At 35.5% G+C, this 27,995-nt stretch overlaps 1 protein-coding gene across 9 annotated transcripts in view; it reads left to right on the top strand.

The window, feature by feature from the left end:
* Nucleotides 1-27,995, top strand: part of KIF13A (kinesin family member 13A) — a 231,933-nt gene that overhangs the window by 126,027 nt on the left and 77,911 nt on the right. For 8 of the 9 annotated variants that reach the window (XM_007487901.3, XM_056823484.1, XM_007487900.3 and 5 more), the window contains exons 6-13: nt 3,631-3,811; nt 7,842-7,929; nt 11,040-11,174; nt 12,024-12,136; nt 21,453-21,564; nt 24,001-24,213; nt 26,430-26,540; nt 27,390-27,524. In XM_007487901.3, coding sequence (XP_007487963.2) covers nt 3,631-3,811; nt 7,842-7,929; nt 11,040-11,174; nt 12,024-12,136; nt 21,453-21,564; nt 24,001-24,213; nt 26,430-26,540; nt 27,390-27,524 — 1,088 coding nt within the window. Of the gene's footprint in view, nt 1-3,630; nt 3,812-7,841; nt 7,930-11,039; nt 11,175-12,023; nt 12,137-21,452; nt 21,565-24,000; nt 24,214-26,429; nt 26,541-27,389; nt 27,525-27,995 lie in introns of those variants that run through there. The other variant, XM_056823485.1, reaches the window with a different exon arrangement.

Raw genomic sequence — 27,995 nt, 5'->3', positions numbered from 1 at the left:
GGAGGTCATCTAGTCCAATATCTTCATTTTTACAGATGAAAAAACAGGTCCACAAAGTACTCTTGAAAAGTGAAATATTATTAGTAACTTAAATAGATTTGAGATCTCTTTGATATAAGTTTTCCTTCCAATAATATAGATTACAACCAGTCCATACTTCAATCTGTGATACTTTTGTCCATGCCCTTCCTTCCCTAGGTCTTCCCATAAGGAGTACTCATTATATATTGGAGGCTTTCCTAAGATCTCATTTTTGTGTGACTACCAGCACAGCTTGTGTGATTTCATTTGTTATCCCTTGATATAGTAACAAGTCCTATACACCACTTTTTCTAACTTCAGTTCTAGGGATAACTTCTTTGCTGCTATTTTTGCCCAATTCCCCTATTATAATTAAAAAAAAAACCCATCCATTTAGCACTACACATTTAATCTCCCTAGTCTTTTAATTCAGTCACACAGATTAAATATAATCAAATCTTGATTTTTTTAAAAACTTTACCTTCCATCTCAGAATCAAAACTTTGTATTGGTTCTAAGTCAGAAGGTCTAGGCAATGGGGGTTAAGTGACTTGCCCAGGGTTACATAGCTAGGAAGTATCCTAGACCAGATTTGAGCCTAGGACCTCCTACCTCTAGGCCTGGCTCTCAATCTGCTGAGCCACCCAGCTGACCCATAATCCTTCCTGATTATTTGTACACAAGTTAATGTTGAGAATTATTCTACTACAGTTGGGGAGCCATCTCTGGCTACTTGAAGTGATGGTTAATAGTGAGGGTTTTGTTAATGGTCCAGTCCAGTTTTTTCCCTTATATATTTGATTTATTTCTTTTTTAAAAAATTTAAATCCTTATCTTCTATCTTAATATTAATTCTAAGGTAAAAGATCAACAAGGCCAGGCAGTTGGGGTTAAGTGACTTGCCCGGGGTCACATGCAAGGAAGTATCTTAAGGCCAGATTTAACCACAGGTCCTTCCAATTCCAGTCCTGGAATTCTCTGCACACCACCACTTAGCTGCCCCATCTTGTAGTTGCTTTCAAACATCCCACTTTCCTAAAAGCATTTCTACTAGATGTTTAAAATTAGTGTGCCATTATGTAGTATAAAAATAATGAGTATCTTATTATAAATAAAAGCATTTTACATAAACCTTTCCTAAACCTGTTTTAGGGTCATAGATCTATAGCAGGAAGGAATTCCTGAGGTCATCTAGTCCAACCCTCTCGTTTTATAGATGAGGAAACTAAGGCCCAGAGAAGTTGAATAATTTGCTTAAGGTCATCAATAACATAGTTAGGATTTGAACTTGGGTCCTAATACTTCAAAAAGTTTGTATGTCCTCCCACTGAACTATCCATGATATTTACCTTGACTTATAATGGAAAGGAGACTGTAGAGGAATCAGAAAACTTGAATTCTAGCCTTCTCCATTAGTTATATGTTTGGCCATGAGTATTTAATAAATAATTAAATGCTTGAACTAAATCACTTAGGAAATCTGCATTTGTACAATAGGGATAATTATATATTCTTTATTCATCTCACACAATTATTTGAAAGATCTAATGATGTAAGAGATGTCAAGTCAACAGCCATTTGCTAAGCACCAACTCAATGCCAGGCTCTATCCTAAGCTTTGAAAATACAGAAAGAGGCAAAAGGCAGTCCCTGCTTTTAAGAAGCTCCCAATCTAACTGGGGAAACGTATATATAAATAAGCTACATACAAGATAAATGCACATAATCATTGAATGAAGGTAATAGCCGTAAGAGGGTTAGCAAAGGCTTCTTGTAGGTGAGATTTTAGCTAGCACTTGAAGGAAGCCAGGAAACTGAGATGTGTACGGAGAGAATTCTAGGCACAGAGGATAGCCAGTAAAAAAGAATGTTGGAAGACACTTTTAAATGCATACAGCACTTCTTCCTCCAAAAAAAATGTTTATTCAATATCTGATTATAAATCCATGCTAATTAGGCTCAGATTCTAAGTTCCGAAAGAAACTGGCCAGACCCTAAAGGTCTGTGAGCAGACAGTTTTTTGAAAATTGAGAGTGTGATTCCCTGTCATCTTTTAGATACCCAATTCATCATGAAAACAGTTGATGAGAGTTTTGTGAACTAGTAAAATATTTTAAGAGTATTGATTTTCTTACTCTATCTTTAAAGCTTAAAGGAAAAAATTTAAATTTCTAATTTAAAGCTTTTAGTTGTTCAGTCATTTCAGGCATTCTGACTCTTCATGATCCCATTTAGGGTTTTCTTGGCAAAGATTCTGGAGTGGATTGCCATTTCCTTCTCCAGCTCACTTTACAGATGAGGAAACTCAGACAAACAAGGTTAGGTGACTTGCCCAGGGTCTCACAACTAATAGATATCTGAAGCCAGATTTGAACCAGGAAGATGAGTCTTCCTGACTCCAGACCCAGCTTCTATCCACTATGCCTCCTAGCTGCCCCAATTTAAACCTATAAGATATAAAATTCATGATAGTCAATAAGCATTCATTTTCATCATAGTCAATAAACATTCATTAAGTGCCTATTATGTGTCAGGCATTGTGGTAAGCACTAGAGATATTTTAAAAAAAGGAGGGAGGGGCAAAAGTCAGTCCCTGCCCTCAAGGAGCAGATAGTATGGGAGAGTAGAATGCAGAGTCTTCCTTCATTATCCAAATACCTAGGCAATTATAAATAGACATACTCTGGCATTATTCTGACTGGGAACATTGTTTAAACATTTGAAACTAAGTACATCATTCTTTTTTGTGTCCTCTTACAAATCCGTTTAATAAAATAATCAGAAAATAATGTTTTTCCTAAGAATTTCTTCTCATCCAACCTATGGTTTATACAAATATTAAGCCATTATACAACTTGTTAAATAACATACATTTCTGCCCCTGGTTCCTTATATTCATATAATTGAGTTGGTTTTTTTTTTGTTTTGTTGTTGTTGTTGTTTTTAAAAAAAACAAAAAACATAGAAACTTGCTTCCCTAGAGTGGAGTGAATACTGTGTTCAGTTCTTTGTGTACATGTCTTAACTCCCCTACACTATAGTGTAAGTTGCATGAGGATAAGAAATACATCATTACTCCAGTTCACAAGCATTTTTCAAACACCTACTCTCTGCTTCGTTCTGTGTTAAACACTGGTGGGGAAACAAAGGCAAAAATGAAACAGCCTTTGCCTTCAAGGAGATGACATTCTATGGAGGCTAGCTACCAACATGCACTCATAAATAAGTCTAAAATGTATGCAAAGTAAACCTAAGTTAATTTGGGGGAGGGGTAAAGAAGAGTCAATAGCAGATAAGGGAAATAGGAAAAGCCTCACATTGGACATGGTATTTAAGGTGAACATCTAAGGAAACTAGCTATCATAGAAGAGACAAAGGGAGAACACATTCCAGGACTGGAAAGATAGCTTGGCATAGAGGAAAGTAACAAAATATTCTTACCATCCACATTGGATTTCTTAGGAATGTGCCATTTTGTCCCATAAGAATGAAATTCATATTAAATACCCACACATATACATAGAGCATATGAGTACATTTAGAATTTTCAAATGATTTATTTTTTTTTCACTTCTCTTTATTTACCTTTCTCTGATTGCTTTCCTCTAGGTTCAGGAAAATCCTTCTCGATGATGGGAAATGCTGAGCAGCTGGGCTTAATTCCACGACTTTGTTGTGCTTTATTTCAAAGGATCTCTTTGGAACAAAATGAGTCACAGATCTTTAAAGTTGAAGTATCATACATGGAAATATATAATGAGAAAGTTCGGGATCTTTTAGACCCCAAAGGGTGAGTCAGTGGTTGAAATTAGATGTTTTAAAATTCTGTAATAGAGGTAACATGCTAAAATAATCTTGGTGGTTTAAGAAAAAGCTTGAATATAGTTTTAAGCTATATATCACAACTCTGAATCTTGTTCATTTGAATTTGATATCATCTTATCAGAACTGTTTCTTATGTCTGCCATATACCAAGACACACTCTTATCATTGTCAGTGACTTGACTACCTCTTTTACAGCCTTCTTTCTTCCTCGCCATCATCCCTGTCTATTCCAGCATTCATTTTTTATGGCCCTTCTGATACTCTGATCTCAAAGTTTCTTAACTTCTCTGATTTCTACATCTACTCTGACACTTAGTAGGTTGGTCATTTCTTCAATACCTCATAGCCATCCATAAGTATTTGTTGTTTCCTAACCTATTCCTACCTTTTCTTTCTTCTGTGTCTCTCTCATGCCTGGGGGAGGGGGGACTCCCTTGGGGGGACTCTCTAGTTTCCATTTTTCAATCTTCCTTTTAAAGGTCTACTTCAGTTGCCTACCTCCTTCGTGAAAACTTTCTTGATTTCGACTAAATAGATAGTGATTTCTCCTTCCTCACAATTCTTATTCCATTTTATTTGAACTCTCTAAAGCACTTGGAGTTTTCCATCTTGTAAGAAAGTTATTTGTGTATATGTCTTCATTCCCCTACTATAGTATAAACTGCTTAAGCATGAGAATTACATCATCTTTCATCTTTGCACCTCTACATGTGGTAAAATGCCTTTCAAACATAAAGTGTGGAGTTTTTCTTAAGCTAATTCATTGAGATATCATAAACTGCTCCAAACTCGTCAGTATTTACTTTAGATTGCCTCCATGCCACTTGTTGACAATTTTAATGCTCTATAGCAACCACTTTTCTTTCTAACTGAATTATCTAAAAAGTCTTTTCTTAGAAAGACATCTGAAGACTTTGCATTAAAACAGAAAGTAGTTCTGCTGTTGAGGTGATCAGTGAAGAAATTGAACATGCATAATATAGGTTTCCTTAATATATTATGAAGAAGTTCTTTTTATGTTAGAAAAAGACTATTTCTTTACTACCATTTACTTCTAACAATTAATTTTGCATTCTACTAGACATAAAAACAAAAGCTCTTGGATGATACTGATATTACACTATCCCAATCATGGATAATAGTAAAATTGGTTACCCACTGGAAAAGTTTAGTTTTACTTTTATAAATTCGGTGGATTGACATGAAAAGGATTCGGTGTCACATGAGCCTAGGTTGAAAAATGGATATGGTTGCTATACAACAATACTCAATAAAATGAGTATAACTCTTCCTCTTTATGAAAATACGATGAATGATATAGCATCTCATTGAAATCTAAAATTATTTAATTTTCAAGTTATTTTCACATACTCAGAAACAAGTCATAGACTTGAAGGGTGATAAATAACAGATGGTATGAAAAAGAGAAGACAATATAGATGATGGGCTTTAACCCCTTCCTTTAGGTCTTAACTCTCTATTGACTTGCTGTTGAAAAGGCCCATTAAGTTAGCCTTGAAGAGTCAAAATTTACCAGGTCAGTCCTCATTGGAGCTAATTTTGTATAAGGAGTTATGCTATCTTTCTATATTCTACCAACAACTGTTGCATCATATACCAGTTCAACCCATGTGAATTCAACTCTATCTACTAACTCGGAGTGATGACTTCCCTGGCCATTGACCTATGAAGACTGAGATTGGTTTTAACCCCTTGCTCAGCCCATATTCTCCAACATGGTGATCTCCAACATGGTTTTAAGGAAGGAATTTCCCTTTTAATTAGATTCTCCTCAAATAATAAAGTAATGGCACTTTTTTCCAATGGTAAAGCACTAAGGAAGACTGAATAGACCTTAAACTTATCTGGGTGATAGGGGATTATTATCATGTGTCCCTCTCAGGCATTACTTGCTGCTTAGGGCAACCCCCAAATGAGGTCAGGCTTCTGATGAGAAAGAATTCAAAGCCAATAAAATAAAAGAATTTTCAAGGGTGATTTTTATTGTACATAATTTCACCTTTCATGTTTTCTTTAGAGCCTCATTCTTTTGTTAGGTTCTACTCCATTATATCTAATTCCTCAGCACACCATCAGTTAAGTGAATATGGCTTTCTATTATTTCATCAGCATCAATGCTTCTTTAGTACTACTCAAGGACATTCTTCATCAGTTTAATGTTTGCAGTTTATGCAAAAAAAGATTATTACCTGATAACCAACCCTATCCCTGATTTAAACCTCTTTGGATTTAGCTATGGTGTTCTTTAGATGATAAGTATATATTCTGTTTATTGTCAAGACTGCAGACCTTGCCAGCTTAACAGGACCTGCCAGAACTCATGTTCCATTTCATTCCCTTCAAGGCCTTAGGGTTATCTCATCATGATGAGACATCAAAGGAAGACTTTATAAAGGATGTATTAAAATATATTTTATTTTATCATATAATGTTATTGCCTACATATAGTATGTAAGCCAATGTATAGAATTAAGCCAACATAGATTCATAAGAAATAAATTTATCATGATAGCATTTTTGCCTCCCAAGCCTAATGAAATAATGGCCTTCATTAGATATAAGCTGGAAAGGTTAAGGATTCTAAGACATCTTAGTTGAGTGGTGTGATAGCAGTAGCAAGCTTTTAGCAGGGTGCCTTGCTCAAAGTCAGTAAATATTTGTTATTTTTATCTGTAAGCAAGAACCTAGTGATAAAAATCCAGGTGTTCAATCTTCTCAGCACGTGAAATAAAGGGATTGGAGAAGGCAGTTGCCAGTGCTACAGCACTGGTGAGAAAATCTGAAGCCTACAAGTTCTCTGCAAATAGTCTTTTCTTAGTACACAAGAAAGAAATCTTTTAGTAACCTTCACTGGGCCAGCAGACTTATGCCAATGAATTCTAGCCAGTTATGTCCTTACCTGACTTTCATTGCTAGTCTCTGGGGAGAATGAACTGTGAGAATTACTTTAATGTGCCCATATCATTGAGTAGTGGAGAGATCATTGGGCATGAAATCAGAAGACCTCGGTTCAAGTCCTGTTTCTATTATTCAGTAGTCCCTTCACTTCTCTGGATCTGTTTGATTTTTTTTCATCTGTAAAATGACGGGTTGTGATTAGATGGCCTTCAAGGTCCAACTTTGAAATTCTGAGGTTGTTCTTGATCAAATTGTTCTTTTAAGCAGCCATTGTCACTGACCACCTTCTGAAGCTAATTGAATTCTATCTGGTCATTTTTTTTGTTTTTCTTTTTGTTGCCTTGTCCATATGTAGTATTTTGAATTGTTTAGAGTTCTTCCACCAAAGCAAATTAGTCTGTCAAGTATTTAAGCAACATTGCTTTTTTCTTTTTTTTTTTGCTTTGGTAAGAGAACTGTATTTTTAAACCAAAAATATAAGTGAAGATTTTAAAATATTCTTAATTTGTAATGTTATCTTAGTAAGCTCAAAAAAGTAATTTTTAAATTATGCCACTTGCTTTTTGTAATTAACTCTTTTTTGGTATTAACTTTTAAATACAAGTATCCCTTCCACGTTGTAGGCATTAGAGATTTGGTGTCCCTGCAACCTGGAAACTCTTTTCATAAAAATTTTTATCCCTCCCTTTGAACCAGAGAGGTCTGAATTTTTTTCTTTTTCTTTTATGGGATGTTTGCAATAAAAGAAATTGCATTTATTTATGGTATCAAAGGATAAAATATATTGATTTATACAATACTGTACATATATTTTTATTCATTGATGAGTTTCTAAACTTTTTCTGGCCTTTGTATGTCATCTGCGACTTCTACAACTCCCCTCCCCTAAAGTCCTATTTAAATTCTTATTCCAACTCATGGTATATTGAAACCATGTTGAAGAAAGTCAAGATATCTGTAATTAACTTCTGTAATCTTTTCTAATTACCACTGTAATTTGAAGAAACTTTAAGAAAGAAGCAGCAGTGAAGTTTTCACATGTGAAATAATAGCTATATATTCTTTTTGTCCTGAAGGAGCAGGCAATCCCTTAAAGTCCGAGAGCATAAAGTCTTGGGGCCCTATGTAGATGGCCTATCTCAACTGGCTGTTACTAGCTTTGAGGTAAGTATAAGCATTTTTCATGATGTTGGCAAGCAGGGGCAAAAAGATCAGAAATGGATATTGGTTACTGGTGCTACTGCTCATGATGTACAGAATATTTACTCCAGTTCAGTACACACTCATTTTGCAAATACACACTCAATTACCTACCAATTTACATATACAAATATCATGATAAGGTTATAAATTCCAATATTTTGTGGTTGCTAAACACAAGTGATAACATTTATCACATTATCAGACTATTTTCCCTAAGTTTATTAATGATTTCCTATTAGACAAATCTAGTAGTCTTGTCTCAAAATTCATTCTCCTTGGTTTCTCTACTGTATTTGACACTGTAAATAATCCATTCTCTCCTCCTTGAAATTTTCTCTGACATTGACTTTTCTCACACTATACTATCCTGGTCTTTCTTTATCTGTCACCACTTCTTTTTTTATCCTTCTTTCACTGCTTTCTTCCCCTCATCTCACCTTTCATTTTTAATGTTCCCAGAGTTCTAATCCTTGATGCTTTGTTCTTGTCCTTCTATAGTCATCTTAGTATTCATCCTAATATCCTTAGTTAATTTAATATTCATTTAATATCTCTAGGCTGATGACTTCCAAATTTGCATCTCCAACTCAGGACTTATGCTCTAGTTTTTTTTATTTCCAGATGCCTGCAGGATGTAGATACTTGAATATCTCATCATTACCTTGAAATCAATGTAATTAAAACTCATCATTCCTCACTCCCTACACCACCTCCCCACATCCCCAAGCCCCTAGGATAAAACACACACAGGCACAACCAAACACTTGAATTTCCTTTCCAGTACCATTTTTGTTAGTGACATCACCATTGTTCTGGTTCTTAAGACATCAATACTCCTTCCCTTTCTTCCTTTCTTAGCATCATTTGTATCATGTCAGTTCTTTCAAAGCATGGCCATCCTTTCTGCTTGAAATGTCACAGTAAATTTCTGATTGCTCTCTGCTTCTGACCTTTTTTTCCTTCTAGTTTGGTAAATCCTACTCTGATATCAGTCTCTTTCAGAGCTCACAGTGGCAGCATAGGATAGTAGTAAGAACTTTAGACAGAGTTGAGAGAGATCCTAGTTCAAATTTTGCCTCCAGCACTTACTAGCTGTGTAATCATGGATAAATCATTTAACTTCTCTGAACTTAGATTTTCTAATCTATGAAATGGGGATTATAATATAATAGTGCCCATGGCCATTTTATGCCCTGTTGCTGCTACAATTCCACTTTCCACACTGGACCACAGACAGTTTCTAGGAGAACTAAATCACTCATATTTATACTCCCAGGGATCCTGATCTTAATCTTCCTTGAGCCCTTTTTTACCTTAGTTCTACATAATTGGCTAAAGTAGGAAATTAGATCACAAAATTTCTGTTTTTCCACCAGAAACATTAAACTAATTCTAATAAGATTGTTGTTCATGAGATGATTATCTCTTGGGAGGATTTCAACAAGAAATATCTATAACCAAGATAAATCATTAAGAAATCAGTTTTTTTGCTTGTTTCTTAGCATATAAGTCCAATAGAAATCATTTTTTTCTGGTAGGGATTTAAAACTTCTGACACAACATTGTCTTTTAATTTTTATAAAGTTGGATAGACATACCAAAAATAAGTTCTAAAAATATAATTTATTTAATAGAAAGCACAGTCACTATGATATTTATTTTCAAGTCTCATTTATTTAATAAAGGAACATGTAAGTGGCCACTATATGTAAGGTATTGCCCTCTTTGCTGAAGTATATAATTCTCTTACTCTGGAAATTTTTCAGAAGCCCAGAATATTAAAAATACCTTTTCATTTGTTGCTTTATAGGAAAGAAAAGTGTTTTGTCCTTTTCTATTATATGATTTCTTCTATAATACTTCTATAAAATAAAGCCTTTGACCTTTAAAATGTCATTTAATATATTAATTGACTTTTAAAGTATAGGTGTTCATTATTTGATAAGGAAAATGTATCCCTTAAAAATCAGAAGTTAATAGAATGTTTAGTTCTAATCTAATTTTAAATGAAATAGTTCTTACTATTTAAAAGAACCTTAAAACAAATTTCCTTTTTCAAGCATATAATCTATCCTTCACATACCTGTTTTGCAAGTGGATTTTCACTTCCACTATTCTTAAAGTAGCACACAACTATATTCTGCTTTTGTCAACTTCTTTGATAGTTCTTGAGAGACTAAAATTTACCTTATGATACTCAGAGATTATTAGAGCTGGAGGAAAACAGAAATTATCTAATACAACTTACCCAAAATTATATGGATGCTATCTATCCTGGAATAAACTTGAACCTGAGACTCCTTGCTCTAAGTCTAATGGTGTCTCTCTTACCATGTTGCTTCCTAAATTCATCTCTTATCAGTAAATTAATTTTGTAAATTCTCATGATATTATTTTCTTCTAATTTCAGAAGAGACCATTTGAAAAAATGGATGGCTCTTCTCTCATTTGCATCTGTGTTTTGATACAGCTCAACACAGTTACAAAGAACACATTATCGGCAACACGGTGATAAAGCTTGACTGTAATCACCTTTGGTAGTGAAACATTGTCTCAGAGTGAGGTAATCACTTCAGCCAATTAAATGATTATTGCACTAGGTTGGTGCTGCCCAGTCTGAAAGCAGAGTCCATTAATCACCTTCTGTAATTAATCTTCTTAAATGAATGTGTTGGGCTAATATAAAGGCACTAAAACTGAATGTGTTCCAAAGTGGATCTAAACAGAAAAGGAGTCCCAGGGCTTAGAAAATGGGCTATAGGAATTCATTGTTAATTGTTTCCTGTAATATATTCAGAGAAATTAGAAAAGCGTATGCATGTCATTGTTAAGAAAAGAATTGATAAGAAAAGGTATATTCTTAACATAAAAATGTTGAAAAAATTTTGCACAGGGAAGAGAGCTAAACAAGATGCGGTGAAAATTTGAATCATGTTTTCACGAGAACTGAGGAGGGAAGAGAGTACATCTAGAAAGGAGATGGGGTACTGGTAAGAAAGGGAGAAAATTAGTGAGTAAGCCTTGAAGTATTCTCTGTTCTTTAGGACCTTTTCTTTGTGTTTCTGCCCTAGGATATTGAGTCATTGATGTCCGAGGGAAACAAATCTCGAACAGTGGCAGCAACTAACATGAATGAGGAAAGCAGTCGCTCTCATGCTGTCTTCAACATTATAGTCACCCAGACATTGTATGACTTGCAATCTGGTGTAAGTGGGAGTCATTAAGCTTCAGAGACAATGGGATGTTGCACAAGTGAAATAACTCAAAGCATGGTCAGGAGCAAGGGATTATATTGCATGTCTGCCTCTGACTTGATAAATTACTTTATCACCTCGGTTGACCTCATATTGCCTTTAGTTAATCCAAGGTTCTAAAATCAAGACTAGCAAAGGGTCTGAATTTAGACTGTCACTCCCCTGGCATGCATGGCAAAAATGTTATGTAAGTAGAATATGTAACAAATGGGATTCCTTTCTGCAATATCACCTAGATCTTTGCCTTATAAAAAATTAAGGGAATTTATGGGGAAACTACAGAATGTAATTCTTCCAAAGAAAAAGCATATTTAACTTACTCTGCAAGAGGCCTTATAATATAGAACAAAGGACATCCAACTGGGTATAGCCCTAAAGTTTCCAAGTAAAGATTTGCTTTTTTACTTCATGATAGGACATAAAAGTAACATTTCCTGACAGGCTTCTTGGGCTCCTCCCCAACAATTTGAAGTGGTGTGGGGGTAGGAATTTTTAGTACTTTTACAGATTCCTCAGATTTTCTTGTGAGTACTTGTGAAGTACGCTGGAAAATTAAGGACATGATGAAATGATGTTTTTCTGCACCAGTTTAAGTTCTGATTATGTTGTTAATTCCTTGCCCAGATACCCAACATGCAGATTTTAAAGGCTTTGGGAATTTTTTTACCTTTTGATAAGAGGCAAGGGCTCAGGGTTTGGTTTTGTGTTTTTTGACACAGACATAGGTACCACCTGGCTCTTGTTCTCCCTGTGTCTTTTTGCATTAACATTTTTTGCCTGCTTCCTCTTTCTACCCACTAGAATTCTGGAGAGAAAGTCAGTAAGGTCAGCCTGGTAGACTTGGCTGGAAGTGAAAGAGTGTCTAAAACAGGAGCCGCTGGGGAGCGTCTGAAAGAAGGCAGCAACATAAACAAGTAAGAGAGCCCTTGCAAGAACACCTTTCATGAGTCCAGACTCCCAGCTGAGTAGGGTGTTCTGCTGCCAGTTTGCCTTGGGGCCCTTCTTGTCAAGGGTTGGATGGTTCTGATGTGCTGCTTATCCCAAAGACTATGTAACCTTGGCTAACAGCTAGATTGGTGAAAACAAAATAGTGCATCTACCTTGGGGGATACATGAAGGCTTCCCTGGGGCTGGGGATGGTAGTTAAGAGGAGGAGGGAAGAAGGGAAATGTGTGGTAACCATAATTGTTCAGAATATATTTACATGTGCATTACTTTACAGAATGGAGCTATGCCTAAGACGTTGCATATAAAACTGAATTATGTTTTAAATGCAATAGAGGAGCTTACTCTTAAAAAACAGTAATAAATCCACCATATAACAAGATTTATTGGGCATCAAAGTAGCATAATAGATAGGGGCCTGGAGATGGAAGAACCTGGCTTCTGATCTGACCTTAGACACTTCCTAGTTGTGTGTCCCTGGGCAAATGACTTAACCCAGGTTGTCTAGCACTTAATGCTCTTTTGTCTTAGAAGTGGTACTATCCAGAGGAAGAACTATTTGGATTGAATGGTTGTGAATCAAAACATACTATCTTTCATATCAATGTATTTATGGTTTTATTTTGGGGGCTTTTTGGTTATGTATAAATGTGCTCTTATGACAGTGACCTGTATGGAAGTGTGTTTTGCATGATAATAAAAAGAATTTTTAAAAAAGAGCTCATACTAAGAAGAAATTAAGGGTTTAAAAATAAGTTAGTAAGTACCTACTGTATACAAAGCATTGAGTTGGGTGTTAGGAATACAAAGACAAAAAACGAAACAGGCAAACTGAAACTGAATTTTTTTACACATTGAGATCGAGGCATGGAATTTGTCTGTATTTGTATATGTACAATTTTCTAGAAAGTTATCTGCTGTTTGCTCCCTCTGTGATCTTTGGGAAAACTGTTTAATCTTTCTAGGTCTCAGAGAGTCAGGAATTTGATTGTAAATGATATATTTGTAGAGGTTTCTCAGAGCTCAAAAGTTTCAAATTACTTCCTAATATTACTGCAGTACCAATGCTACAAGATGAAATGCACCTGTATTTAAAGATGATGTTGTGGGGGCAGCTGGGTAGCTCAGTGGATTGAGAGCCAGGCCTAGATACAGGAGGTCCTGGGTTCAAATTTGGCCTCAGACATTTCCCAGCTATGTGACCCTGGGCAAGTCATTTAACCCCCATTGCCTAGCCCTGACTACTCTTCTGCCTTGGAACCAATACACTATATTGATTCTAAGACGGAAGGTAAGGGTTTTTTAATTAAAATAAATAAATAAGTAATAGTAAGGATAATGTTGAGCACATTGTGATTTTAATTAGCTGTGATTTATAAACAGAAGTGAGATATTCTCTCACTGACAGGTCTGCCTGGCCTTGCTTGGAAGGAAAAGACAGCTTCTCTGAGGGAGTTTAACAGGCAGTTTGTCTTCTCTCATAACAAAAGGGTTGGTTTTTTTCCCCTTTTCATGACAAGACATTAAAAAATTTCAGTTGTCAGAACACCATTCTATTATGAGCAAAAAGTAGAAAGGCAGAAGGTGAGGGGGAATTAAAGGAAACAAGATTGCTGCCTTTCTCTAGGGTTTGGCTGATTTGTTACTGCTGTTTGCCTTCAGGTTCAGTCCTTCTGTAAAACACTGACATCATGTGACCTTTCTAGCCTTGGCTCCTATCCCCTCCATTCCATGTCTTTCTGTGTCAGCCAAACACGTTTACTTGTGGTCCCCTCAATATTCCCCATTCCCTGCCTCTACCATTCATGCTGTTTCCTTTACCTTGAATGTTCTTCTCTCGGCCCCTTTTCCGCCTCCTGAATTGCTACCCATTTTCTAAAGCCTAACTCAAATGCCACTTACCCCTACAAACGTTTACTAATCCCACACTTCTCTCATTTGCACCTCTCAGGGTACTTTGTTTGCCCTTTTATGCATTTAACTTCTTTTCTTTTATGTTCTAGTAACCCATCCTGGCTATAAATGCCATGTGTTAGCCAGATGGCCCAGTGGATAGAGTGCTAGACTTGGAGTCTGGAATAGTTGCATTCAGATCCTACCTTGTGTTCTAGCTATGTGACAATGGGCAAGTCCTTTAACTTCTGACCATTTCAACTTCCTCAGCTTTAAAATATAGGTAGTAATAGCTCCTACCTCTCAGAGTTATTGTCAGGATCAAATGAGATAATATTTGTAAAGCACCTAGCACATAGCAGGCATTTAATAAATGCTTTTTTCCTTCCTTCCATCCTATTTTTCCTTCTTTTCTTCCTTCCTTCTTCCCTCCTATTCTTTCTTCCTTCCTCTGTTCCTTCCTTTCTTACTTCTTTTTCCTCTTTCCTTCCAAAGACATGGTTATACTGATTTTTTTTTCTTCCTTGTCACCTACCAGAGTGCTTTGTATCTAACATTTATATGTTATTTTTGTATCAGCCTAATCCTAATAAGAAACATATGCATATGCCAGATATGTACATTATTATCTTCATTTCACAGATGAGGATATTGAGGCTGAGACAGGTTAATAATTAACTTGTTCAAATTCACATGACTTGAAAGAATTTAGGGAGTACCACTCAGTCTTCTGGGTCCTAGTTCAGTGGTCTTTCCCTTGTTTTACCTCCCTAATATTTCTTTCTTTTGAGAACAAGAAATACCACAAAATCAAACAGCCAGTATTTATTGAAGGTCCACTATAATTTTAACACTGTTTCTTCCCATAATATTATATATCACACACGCATTAGTTAAATCAGGCATTTGTTAAGTGTCCACTCTGTGGCAGGCTCAGTGCAGGCAATATGAAGAAAGATTTTTTTAAAAAGACCTCTTGCAAGGATTTTGTAGTTAAAAGAAAAAGGTAGGAGGGAGGGAGAAAAAAAATGAAGGTAAATTAAGCGTCTACTAGGTCCCAGGCACTACGGTAAGCACTTTATAAATATTATTTCATTTGCCAACGATGGGATGGGGGTGGAGTCGTTGCAATTATGCCTGTGATTTTTTTTTTACAGTTAAATAAACTGAAGGAGGTAACGGTTAAGTTATCTGCCTAGTGCCACAGATCCCAGAAATGTCTATGGCTGGATTTGAACTGAGGTCTTCTTGACTTCAAGCTCTGTAATTCAATCCACTGAGCTGCTTATGGGGATGGCAAAAATGCAACCAACTACATTAAAAAAAAAGATTTGTAGAGGATAAATTAAAGATAAGATTAGAAGGAAGGCTATTAGCATTAAAGAGAGGTTCAGAGAGGCTTCTTGTGGAAGTTGGGATTTAAATTAATTAGGTCCTGATGGAACCCAGCAAAACTAGGAGGTAGAAATGAATAAGGAGAGAATCCTAGCTATTGTGGATAGCCAGTGAAAATGCCTGGAATTGGTAGCTGGAAATGTAAAGAATATAGAGACCAGTATCATTGAATCTCAGAGTTCATTGAAGAGGGAAAAAAAGGTGTAAGAAGACTGGAAAGGTAGAAAGAGGTTAGATTTTTGAAGGACTTTAAAAGCCAAACAGAAAATCTTATATTTGATCCTGGGTGTCAGAGGGAGCCCCCGGAGTTTATTGTGAGGTGTTACTTGGTCAGACCTATACTGGAGAAAAATCACTTTAAGAGTCAGATGGAGGATGGACTGTAGTGAAGAAAGAATTGTGGCAAGAAAACCAGCCAGAAGGCTATTTTTATAGTTTTAAATATGGGAGGGATGAGGTCCTATAGTAGGGTGGTGTCAGAGGAGGTAAGGGATTTATTTGAGAGGTAAAACCAGTAAGTCTTGGCCCCAGATTAGATAGGATGGGGCTTCCAGTGGAGGGGGAAGGGGGCGGGGGGAGATAGGCTAGTCAAGAATGACACCTAGCATCTGAGCCTGAGTGATTGGGAGTCTGATGGTGCCCTCAACATTAAATGGGATTTTTCAAAGAGAGGAAAGTTGGGGAAAAGATAATAGTTCAGTTTTGGACCTGTTGAATTTAGGATGTTTACAGGATATCTATTTTTGTGATGTTCAAGAGCCATTTGGAAATGTGAGCCTTGAAGTCAGGAAAGAGGTTAGTGCAGTCCTCTGAAAAATAGTTCACATTTTTAAAGTACTTTACAATTACAAAGCCCTTTATATTTATTTGGTCCTCACAATTACTCTTTTGAGCAGAGAAAATGAAAATGGAGTTCAGAGAGGTTAAGTGACTTGCTTAGTATTATCAAGCAGATTGTGTTGTTGCCAGGATTGGAACCTAGGTATTTTGTTTCTATCTTCATTGTGATTTCCACATTGACACAATAAGCTTCCCAGAATAGTTATATGATACCAGCAATATGGTGTTAGAAAGTCCAAGAAATGGCAAGGAAGGCTTGTCAATTGCATCATCTCAGTTTCCTAGTTATGAAAATTGTCACATAGTTCCATAATAGTTTTTAAAAGAAAAATGGATCATTTGAATATTAAAACTTATACCTGAAAACCCATTTATGTATTCTGAATCCTATAATTACATGTATATAGAATATACATAGAAATATACATGAATGTAGAAAGAAATTTTCAGCAGACTTCCTAAATTTTCTAATTCCTGTTTTGGTACCTTTTATTATAAGATAATATTCTTAGCATGACCTTCCAGTGACCTGACAGAGATGTTAAGATTTCTTTAATGGATTATGGACCTTTAAAGTATTCTTTCTTCTTTTTCTTAAGAGGTAGAGACTTAACACATTTATATCATTGTAGAATGGCTTCTGTGCTGAATTGTGCAGCCTCTCTCTACCTCAGAATGGTAATAAATTTAAGTCAGTCTGCTGCTCCACTCCATTGCTGAGGGTTGAAAAAAGGAAACCTGTATTCTGCTTCCCTGAACCTGGCAGAGGTTCATTACAGGCTTCTGTGAACATTCTATTTAGAGTCTGTAGCATTCTCATGCCTCTAGGAGTATAGTTGGAGGCCACTTGTGTTATTCTTTCCAGAAGTACCAGGGCCAAGAATTAAAGTTGGCCTATAGCTGATAACATAGTAAGGTCGCTTCCTAAATGTGTAGGGTCTTTCTATCTCTTGGTATCTGAGGATACAGTTCGTGTGTCCAACTTTGCCCTCCTTTTTCTTTTTCTTTCCCTCCTGTGGCTCTAATTTATTTCCTCTCAGAAGCCTCCCTTAAGTGGGTGTTGCTTGAGTAACCAAACACTGATTGGTGTCTGGAATGGGTGAACAAGAAGCTTTTCTTTCTATTGTTTATGTGCAGCCCTGTAAGCCCTCAACACAACTAGTACAATTAAAAAGATTCAAATGTTTGGAAACCAAATCTGGGAAAACATCCCCACATTTATCACTTCAGGTTAAAGAGTGGTGAGCAGAGCCTGGTCTTTGGGAAGTCAGACAGCTTTTTCTTTCATTGGAGGGGTGAGAATATTGCATTTTCACATTTTATCTCCAAACCACAGTGCCTGGGAAAATAATGAATAAGAAATTTCTTATTTGAAAGAAAATTATTTAAATCAGTCAATTAGCAGTAAGCAGGTATTTATTAAGCTAACTATATGTTTAATATGACTTTGGACACTGTAATATGCGCTTGGAATATTTAAAAAAAATTCAAAAACAACCCTTGTTCTCAAGGAGCTCATATTCCAATAGGTGAGAAGACATTTAAATTACTAGTATATACAGAGGAATGGCAAAACAAATTGGGATGCCCATGTGTAATGGGATTTTACTGTGCTCTCAGAAATAAGTGGGATGAATTAATTGCAGCTTGGAAATATCTATATAAACTAATGTGGAATTAAGTAAAGCCAGGAAAACAATATGCACAAAAACTATGATTCAAATGGAAAGAACAACTACAAACTAAAAAGTTGGAAGTAACAAAATTTTAATGCTCAAGCAAGATTTCAACTAAGAGATTTAAGAGGATACTCCCAATCCATCCCTTTGTGGAGACAGGAGGTTCATAAAAGTTACTTTTAGACTTTTTCAATGTATCAGTCAGTTATACTGATTTTTTTTCCTTTCAGAGAATATTAATTTTTCATATAGAATGGCTCTCTGGGAGAAAAGGGGGAAATAACTATGATGATGCAAGAAACAGAAAATGTAATTTAAAAAGATTAAGATTATAGAGAGAGAGACAGAGACTGAGAAAGTATGTAGTGGGAGATAATCTAAAAGAGGATGCATTGGAAGGTAAGGATCTGGAAAGACTTCTTTCAAATGGTTGACTTCAGATGAAGTCTTGAAGGAAGCTAGGGAATCCAGGACACAGAGTTGAGGAGGGAGAGCATTACAGGCATGAGTGACAGCCAATGAAAAGTAATCAAAACAGAGTTTAGGAATGTCATCAGAAAGTTATTTCAGTAGTCCATATGTAAGGTGATGAGAGTCCACACCAGGATGGTGTCTAAGTAAGTAAAAAGAAGAGGATTCATATAAAAGCTTTTTGTTTCTTCATTTCCCACCTAGCTGCACTCCCTTGGATTTCTTTATCATGCCCCAGGAACTTTTTTTTTTTCAAGTTCGCATTAGACCTGGTCCTCATGTCTCAGCAGTACCTTGTTCCTCAGGGAACCCTGTGATTGAAGGCCAAAGTGGAGAGCCCTTTCCCAAACCTTCATTTAATGAGGGTTCATTTGCTACCAGATTATATTCCTTTGGATTTCTTCATCTTGCCCCTGTGTTTGCTTCATTGAACTTTATTGACTATGGAAATGTTTGTTTTCTTGTAAAATCTAATGTCATTTGCCTAGATTCCTTCATTCATTTTTGCTATTTGCCAATTCTGGAACCAACTTTTTCAAATTATGAGTGCTACCATTTATAAATATCATTTTCTGGCCCTTCCCATAATGTCCCAGTTAGCCACATACTCTAACCCAGCCCTTTCCATAACTTCTCAGTTGGCCAGAAATTCCCTTCATTGTAGGGTTATTAAAACAGAATATGAAATTAAATTCCTTTGGTAGCCTTAATCCTTTTTTTAAAAAAACCCTTACCTTCCGTCTTGATTTTAAGGCAGAAGAGCGGTAAGGGCTAGGCAATGGGGGTTAAAAGTATCTATGCATTAACAAGTAAAAGGGTTTGGTTTCAATTAATGGCATTTCTCCATAACATAGCAAGTTACATAGCAAAGTACACAGACTCTGAAGCCATGTAATTATCTTAGTTCAACCACACCCCCTTGCCACTTGAAAAAGCAGTTTTATACAATGGAATGATTACACTGTATCATCATTTTTCTTTTTTATTGTAAGAACACTAATTTAGTTTTTATTACATGGCTTAGCAATTATGCTTGGGCTCCAGAAACTCTCTTTCTCCTCCCCATGACAACAAATCAGAAATAAGTCAGTACTTGTTAAAGTGCAGAGTAAAGACACATATGAAGTAAGTCACATATGAAGTAAGTCTGCAGAATTCTGGTTATTACAGAATGGATTATTCTCCTTTTTGAAACTCACTGTTCATATGGATGATAGTGGAGTGCAGTGGAATTAGTGCCCCGACCTTTTAGTCACTGGAGCTAGGTTAGGGTCTAGGCTCTGCTTTTTATTACCTTATATGACTTTAGGCAAATCCCTGAACTTCTTATGGGCTTTAATTTCCTCATCTGTAAAATGAGGAGTTAGAACTAGATTTGTGAACTAGTGTATATGGGATGTACAGGGAGGACTAGCACCTCTGGTGTCAGCCTTTGCCAAACCCTTTTCAGGGTGGCTTATTCACCTTTGGTTTGTCGGTCACCGGCAGCTCCAAGAAGCTGTAGCATGCACAACAATCCCGCTCAGGAAAAAGCATTTCATCTGATGGAGTAAAACCAGACTGAGAGTAGTAACTGATATGCCACAAATCCATCAGTGAGTTAAGAGGGTCTGCCCCAAACTGGGAAGACTTCCCCCCCCAGCAGAACGGATGGGTGAGAACAATTTTTTCCAGCGTACATGAAGGGAGCTGAAACAGGTGTACTAAGGCACACTTAAAGCTTGGTCAGACATTGAACCAAGCTTATCCATTGCTTCACAGGTTACTTATCTGCAAATGATGGTGTTATATAATATATATATATTACTATTATATATGTAATATAATGATATATATAATGATATATATCATTATATTACATATATAATTATATGTATATGAATATATGATAATATATGACTATTATGGAAAAATGTTTCACATGATTGCACATTGTAAAATCTATCAGATCAAATTGCTTACCATCTCTTTAAGAGTGAGGAGAGAAGGGAGAAAGGGAAGCAATTTGAATTTTATAATTTTGGGAAACATAAATTTGGAAAATCATCTTTGCATATAATTGGGAAAATGAAATATCTTTGAATCAATAAAGAGTATTTCAATTTCTTATGAGAGGTTAGGTAAGATAATCTCTTGTAGTGCTGAAATTTACTTCTCTGGCTTTGCTGACCTTAGTTATCACTCTCTGGATACAGATTCTGTCTAGTCACCCTCTTAATATCACCGCCTTTTTCTGACTATCCCCTGTTAAAAATGTCATTTACATGTAGCTAATACATTTGGTATTGAATTATTTTTTCAGAAAATACAAATTGACAGTTATATAATGATACAAGTATTCATCTTCTTTCCCCTCACTCCTTTATGGTCCAAACTATTATCCTTGATTGGATTCTTTTCTCCAGCATCTTAAGAGAATGAATTTTTCACAAGAGCCACTTAGCACTCTCTTAGAAACAGAGATCTGTAATTATTCTTTTCCCTAAGTCAGGCTCTATTGTGGTTCTGGTATTCTAGTTATAGCATTGATAGTCTCTATCTGTGTGGCTTTCTAAATTTGTACAACTTTATTAATTCTTTATTGAATGCAGTTGTCCACGTATAATCAGAAATTCTTCGCACAGCCATGGGAGGTGTGGTTGAAGAAAGCTTCACAAGTTATGTTGTTGTGCTGGAGGTATAAGGTCAGAGGCCAAAACCCTTTAGCTTCAACATAAGCAGCTTATGTTGAAACCTATTAACCAGGACCTACAGAGCATGCCATTACGTGATTCTTGCTATAGTTTTCTGGTTTCTGAAGTTCATAGTATAGTCTATGTTTGTCTAGCAGGACCTTCTAGGAGGGTTGTTTGTCTAGTATGTAAATGGGATTGTTTTGTTTATTTTCGTGGTTTCTTAACAATCTATTACTGAATGTATAGGAATCAAGTAATTTTGTCCTAATATTTTTTGCTTTGATCACCTTTACAAAGAAGGGTTAATTTTATTTTATTTTTCCTCACTCCAGGTCGCTCACAACCTTGGGACTAGTTATATCATCCCTGGCTGATCAAGCAGCTGGAAAGGGTAAAAACAAATTTGTGCCTTACCGGGACTCAGTCCTCACTTGGCTTCTCAAGGTAATGCTTGATTGTAAGTGTTCTTCCGTTTCACATGTGCTAAGGAGATAGTATGGCATAGTAACCACATACACCTGTGTTTAAGTCTTGCTTCTGACAACACTGACTCATATGGCTTTTCATAAATCACTTGACCTCTCATTCATTATCCTAGGTAAGTCTCTAAGATTATTATTCACAAAGCAGACATTAGTTTACATTGATCAATGAAATTTTCTCCTGGAAGTCATCTCTATCAATGAAATCATAGATTGGGTAAAAAATAAATGAGGATATTTCTCCAGTGTTTGGCAAAGGCCCTAGAGTAGAATTTAAGAGACCTATTTTCTATTATCCCTTTTATAAAAAACCCTTACCTTCCGTCTTAGAATTAATACTTGGTATTGGTTCTAAGGGAGAAGAGTGGTAAGGGCTAGGCAATGGAGGTCAAGTGACTTACCCAGGGTTACATAGCTGGGAAGTGTCTGAGGTCAGATTTGAATCTAGGACCTCCCATCTCTGGGCCTGGTTCTCAATTCACTGAGCCACCCAGCTGCCCCCTCTATTATCTCTTTTACCACTAATCAGCTGAGTGATTTTGCACAAATGACTTCAACTTTTTAGACCTTTTACATTAATTTGTAAAATATATTGGGATGGGTAAACTCTTATGGTCCTTCCATGCCAAGGCCTTCTTTAATTTTGTCGGTGTTGATACTCCTTCTAGTAAAAAAAATAAAAAATCTTGCAACCCTTCTGTAATTGTCTTCAAGAATTGCTATAAAGGGAAAAGAATGTAGCTGTAGAAAAATATTTATTGCAGCTCTTTTTTGTTATAGCAAAGAATTGTAATTTGAGGTGCTGTATATCAATTGGAGAATGGCTGAATGAGTTATGGTCTATGATTGTAATGAAATACTATTGTGCTATAAGAAATAATGAATAGGATTATATCAAAAAAATCTGGAAAGACTTACTTAAACTAATGCAAAATGAAATGAACAGAACCAAACACCCATTCTACACAGTAATTGCAATATTTTTTGATAAACAACTGTGAATAACTTAGTTATTCTCAGCAATACAGTGATTAAGACAATCCCAGAGCTCATGATGAAAAATGTCATCTGCCTTCAAAGAAAGAACTGATGGAATCTGAATGCAGATCAAAACATAGTATATTTCGCTTCTTCCTTTTTTCTTTTATTATTTTTTGTTGTTTGAGATCTCTTTCACAAAATGAATGCTATAGGAAAATGTTTTACATAATTGCACATTGTAAAATCTATATCAGATTGCTTACTGAAAGAGAGAGAGAATTTGAAACTCAATTAAAAAAAATGAATGTTTTAAAATTACTTTTACGCGTACTTGGAAAAAATAAAATGTTATGTAAAGATAAAAACGGTTGCTATAGCCCAAAATCCCATGATCTTGCAAACCAAACTGTTGCTAAATATCTCCAGATTTAATTAGACTGGTCTCAGAGAATGGACATTCAGTCAGCCCTAGGCCTCCTTTCCAAATTAGCAGGCTCCTCAGAGCTAACACTGTTAACCTCATCTTAGACCACAGGGTCACCTCCAGACCACAATGAGGGATTGGAGTAACACTTTAATGATAGGCTTCTCACATGCTGTGCTTTGAAAAAAGTGTGTATGTCAGCTACAGACAACACCCACAATAGACATTTTGTTGATTCCTGGTCATAGAGGGAAACATACCTTTTATGGCACTTTTTCACATTTTGCTTTTTCCTTCCTTCCGTTGGAATGATTTATTTTGGGCAAGCATCATTCGGTAGAAAGGCATTATTTCTTAAGAGAACATCTCATTGTAGCATAATAACAGTAATCTGAAGACATGGGCACATTAACTTTTCTGACCCTGTTGCTTCATCTGTAAAATAGAGATAATTCTTTCATTGTTTCCTTCATCGAGTTGGTATGATGAAAGTGCTTTCTGACTGTAAAACATATAAATTAATATTTTTATTATGATATACAAAGAGGTGAGATTATGTTTTTAGAAATCATTTGTGAACTATACAGAGAAATCATAGCATTTTTCCTTGTCATCTTCATATAGAATAAAATCATATTTCTGTAAAAAAAAGTTTCATATTCTCTGCAGCAATTTCCTCATATGATTATATTAGTAACTTTTTGCTGAAGGAGAATCTTCTCTCTTGAGTCTTCTATAGTTTATTTTTTCCATCCTTTAGTATGAAATCAGTGAGCACAGTAACTGATAGATCTTTTTTAAAGACAAACCCATTTTTAAAAATCATGTTAAATTTTTTACTCAGGTATAGATAGTATCCTGACTTCAGGGCTCTTCACTTTTAGGAGCAGAGTTTGTCCTCATATTTTTTTAAATTTATAGATTACATAATATTTTTTTAAAAAAAGATATGAATTTGTCATTCTTGTATGTTCCTGACATTCTGTTTTCCAGGACAACTTGGGAGGCAATAGTCAAACCTCCATGATAGCCACAATTAGCCCAGCAGCAGACAACTATGAAGAGACACTATCTACATTAAGATATGCAGACAGAGCTAAAAGAATAGTGAATCATGCTGTGGTCAATGAAGATCCTAATGCAAGAGTCATCAGAGAATTACGTGAGGAAGTGGAGAAATTGAAAGAGCAGCTATCACAGGCTGAGGTAAAACTTATACCACCAAGTGTATAAAAGTACATAGTACTTTACCCTTTTCAAAGCAGTTTTACTTTTCATTATATGTAATCAAAAAAACCTAAATCCAGATCATGGCTTGCCATTAATTGGGTAATCTTGAGTAAGTCATTTAACCTCTGAAAGCCTTGGTTTCCTTAACAGTAGAATAGGAATAACTCTCTCCTACTTGCCTGATGAGCATGTTATCAGAATCAAATGAAAATTTTATTCAACAAGCATTTCTCAAGTCCAAGGCATTTTGCTAGGCAATGGATATTTTCACTCTTTCCCTAACCAACTGTTGACAGAAGACAAAACTGATTCTTTTGCATTCTATTCTACCTGCCAGCATTTAGTGGGGACTGTGTTAAGCAATGAAATCATCCAAAAGGAGACAAGAGAAGGTGTTAAGGAGAAGGTGGGATGGAGAAGAAAGTGTCCTGATATGCTACTATTTGAGGGATCAGCTTCAGAATTACTAATAGCTGGCTATAGTGGATGTAACCATGAAGTGATGAGACTGGACCCCATGAGCCTTTTGTATATATTTGTGAAAGTACCTCGAGGACACTAGGAGAAAGAAGCCACGAAACTACAAGGTGTTAATGATACTGCTTTGAATGCCATAGTGTGGAGTTCTTTGAGCTAGACAAGTACATTCTGTTAGGATGAAAAAAATGGCCAAGGAAACCTCTGATTGTAGGATTTGTTCCATTTACTTTGGGCTTATCTTTGGAGCATATGAGAGTGGGCTTGCTGATTAGGAGAGGATGGCTGGGTACTAGTGAGTTATAAGGGAATGACAGTAAAATTTCCTTGGATCCCTGTTTCTTGAGTATTTGTAGCACTGTAGTCTTTCCAGTGGAATTCAATGAAAGGCTCTTTTGTTTCTATTTAATAAGTAAATTATAGAAAAGTGCTGTCAGTTTTCTGTCCTTGCAGATGCTTTTAATGTAAAATAATCTATTTGGTAAGCAATTAAGTAGTCCTCTTCTGTGTGTTTGGGATTTATTTATTTTTTTAATGCATCAAACATAATTTTATTTTTGCATTTAGCAAGAGTGGAAAATGTGTCAGGAAAATCAACATCTTAGACTTTATAGATCTTCTCAACTGTAGGGAAAAAGTGAAATGATTCTGGAATTTGTTTGCAGATGAATTCTCTTGTTGTTTTCTCCTTTTCTTTGAATCTGTGTTATGGTAAGATAGAGTCTCCACTGAGAAAGCATAACTTGCTTTATTTAGCAGAGCTGGCAGACCTGCTAGATTCCTGGAATAAAACCTAAGGGTAGAAAATAGAAGCAGAGATATTGTTAGCCCATTTAAAATGTTCAAAATTTGCCTTTCTTCATCTAATATTGAATGTCCCAAGTGTGTCCCTAGTGCCGTTGATGTTATCAACATCTCTGAAGGAATTTTACTGTCCTCATTAACATGCTGTAATCAATGTACACTTGGACTAGCTAAATTTGAGACATTTCATTTAGTTGTTTTTCTTCCTAACCCTGTGGTCTTTGCTGTTGGCTGCCCTTTTTTAGTCTGTAGAGTCATGTTACTGCAGGGTGTCAGAAAGCATATTGCTGTCAAATGAAATGAAACATTTTAAAAAGAAAAACCTGCATCTGTCTAGCTCTAGTCCCTTTGGGTATTCTCCTTGAACAAATTCAGAGGCAAATTACTGCTGTTTTCACCAGATGTCCTGCTTCCAAGCAAGTAATAAATTGCCTAAATTGATTGCCAACAGTAAAGAAAAGTAATAATAAAGGGCCTAGATTGTATTCTGCAAATAAATTAGAATTTTCATCTTTCCTAGTAGGTTAATTTAATTGAAAAGCTTTCATGACAGACATATGGGGATAGCTGTCATCAGTGGGGAAAAAAATAACATTGGTTAATTTTGCTAATGGTTTCATTGTTATTTATAGAGACGGATTTTTAAAATTTTTTCCAGATATTTAAAATTATCACAAGAATGAGCACAGCATTAAAATTACTCCTTACTGTTCCTGAGGTTTCCCTCCTCTTTAAAGTATCACAAAATACTGTTAATACCATCTATATTTTCTTTCATTTCCTGGATAAATTGCTGCCTACAGACTATTGGTGATAACCTGGAAAAGAATTGTCTTTTTGCTTCATACAAAATGATAGGAAGAAGATTTAGAAAATAAAATATTGGGGTTTTTTCCCCACTTTTTTTAAAGGCTATGAAGGCTCCAGAACTGAAGGAAAAATTAGAAGAATCTGAAAAGCTAATAAAAGAATTAACCGTAACCTGGGAGGAAAAACTAAGGAAAACTGAAGAAATTGCCCAGGTATTTTGATATGGAATATTTTGATTCTTTTAAATCTATTTTCTGTCTTTTATCTTCATAGTTTGTATCATGTTATCACTGAAGAGTACTCAAAGGCATAGTTCTACTTTTAATATTCTGCTGAGTAAATAAAAAGTAGTTTAGACACAAATTACATTTACTTTCAGATTTTTTCCTTTTATTATTTATTTGAAGTGAACCACTTGGATTCTACATTTAGTACAGTGGTTAGGAACCAGCTAAAGGTATATGATTATCAATTATATGAACTACCCATAAATGCCACTATGTTTAAACAAAGTTCTACTCTGTTGCTTCAAAAAGTATATAGCAAAAATGCAGGCTAGATAGTTTAAATTTGAATTATGCTATTGGCAGAATAATGCTAACATATAACATTAACATATATGTCTCTGCTTCACGTGACAGAACAATAATATATGCACAGTGCTTTGGAAATTATAAAGCACAATTATTAATTTGGAGGCCACTATTATGATTTCGATTTTTGTGGGCTTGTGAAGAAATAGATTTAGACGAGTCTAACTTGAATTTTTAAAAAAATAGGTGTCACCAAGATTAAATTTCTGTTTATCTGCAGAAAGCCACTTAAAAATGTACACTTTCACAGACATTTTCTAGTCACACTGATGCTTAAATATCTGACCACACCAATCAATTAGAGCCTAAAGGAGTATCTGGGACCCAGTCCAATCTTATGTTTCTAATAGATGTGTCTATGTGATGGCTTGTACTCAGTAAGAATGACTTGAACTTTTCATTTGCACGTCTTGTTACTAAGGCAACAAACTGGATGAGATACTCACTTTCATCTCATTTTGTCCACAGGAGAGGCAAAAGCAGCTTGAAAGTATGGGAATTTCCCTTGAGACTTCTGGCATCAAGGTGGGGGATGACAAATGCTATCTGGTGAACCTGAATGCTGACCCTGCCCTCAATGAACTTCTTGTCTATTATTTAAAGGTAAGAGGACACATGTAAATCTAAATTACTAACATCCATGTGGAATTCCCATTCCCCTCTTTATCTTTTATCCTATTTTGGCATTAATTTAGCCTTCATTTAATTTAAAAAAATTAATAATGCAACCAATTCTAAAGTTGTTCCTGTTGTCACAAGTCAGCTTTCAGTAATTTATTCTTCAAATATTTATTAAGTGCATCCTGTGGTCAAGGCAGAGTACTAAGCAACACATTTTTGAGGCAGTTATTTCTTGCCTATACTTTATCGAATTACCTGAATAAGGATAAAAATAATGGTGATTTTTATATCATTTCAATTTTGAGTAAATATTTTATAATCCTTATTTGGTATGGTTTAAAATCATAAAATTTTAAGCTGTAAATTCTCTACAAACAAAATAAAAAAACAAAATCTATTATTTTCTCATTTTCTGCTTCTTCTGGCAACCTTAATATAAATTCAGAAAAGAGA

This window comes from Monodelphis domestica, chromosome 3 (assembly GCF_027887165.1).
Source record: "Monodelphis domestica isolate mMonDom1 chromosome 3, mMonDom1.pri, whole genome shotgun sequence".
NCBI classification, from domain to species: Eukaryota; Metazoa; Chordata; class Mammalia; order Didelphimorphia; family Didelphidae; genus Monodelphis; species Monodelphis domestica.
Note: the sequence above shows the minus strand (reverse complement) of the source record. Positions and strands in the feature narration are given on the sequence as shown.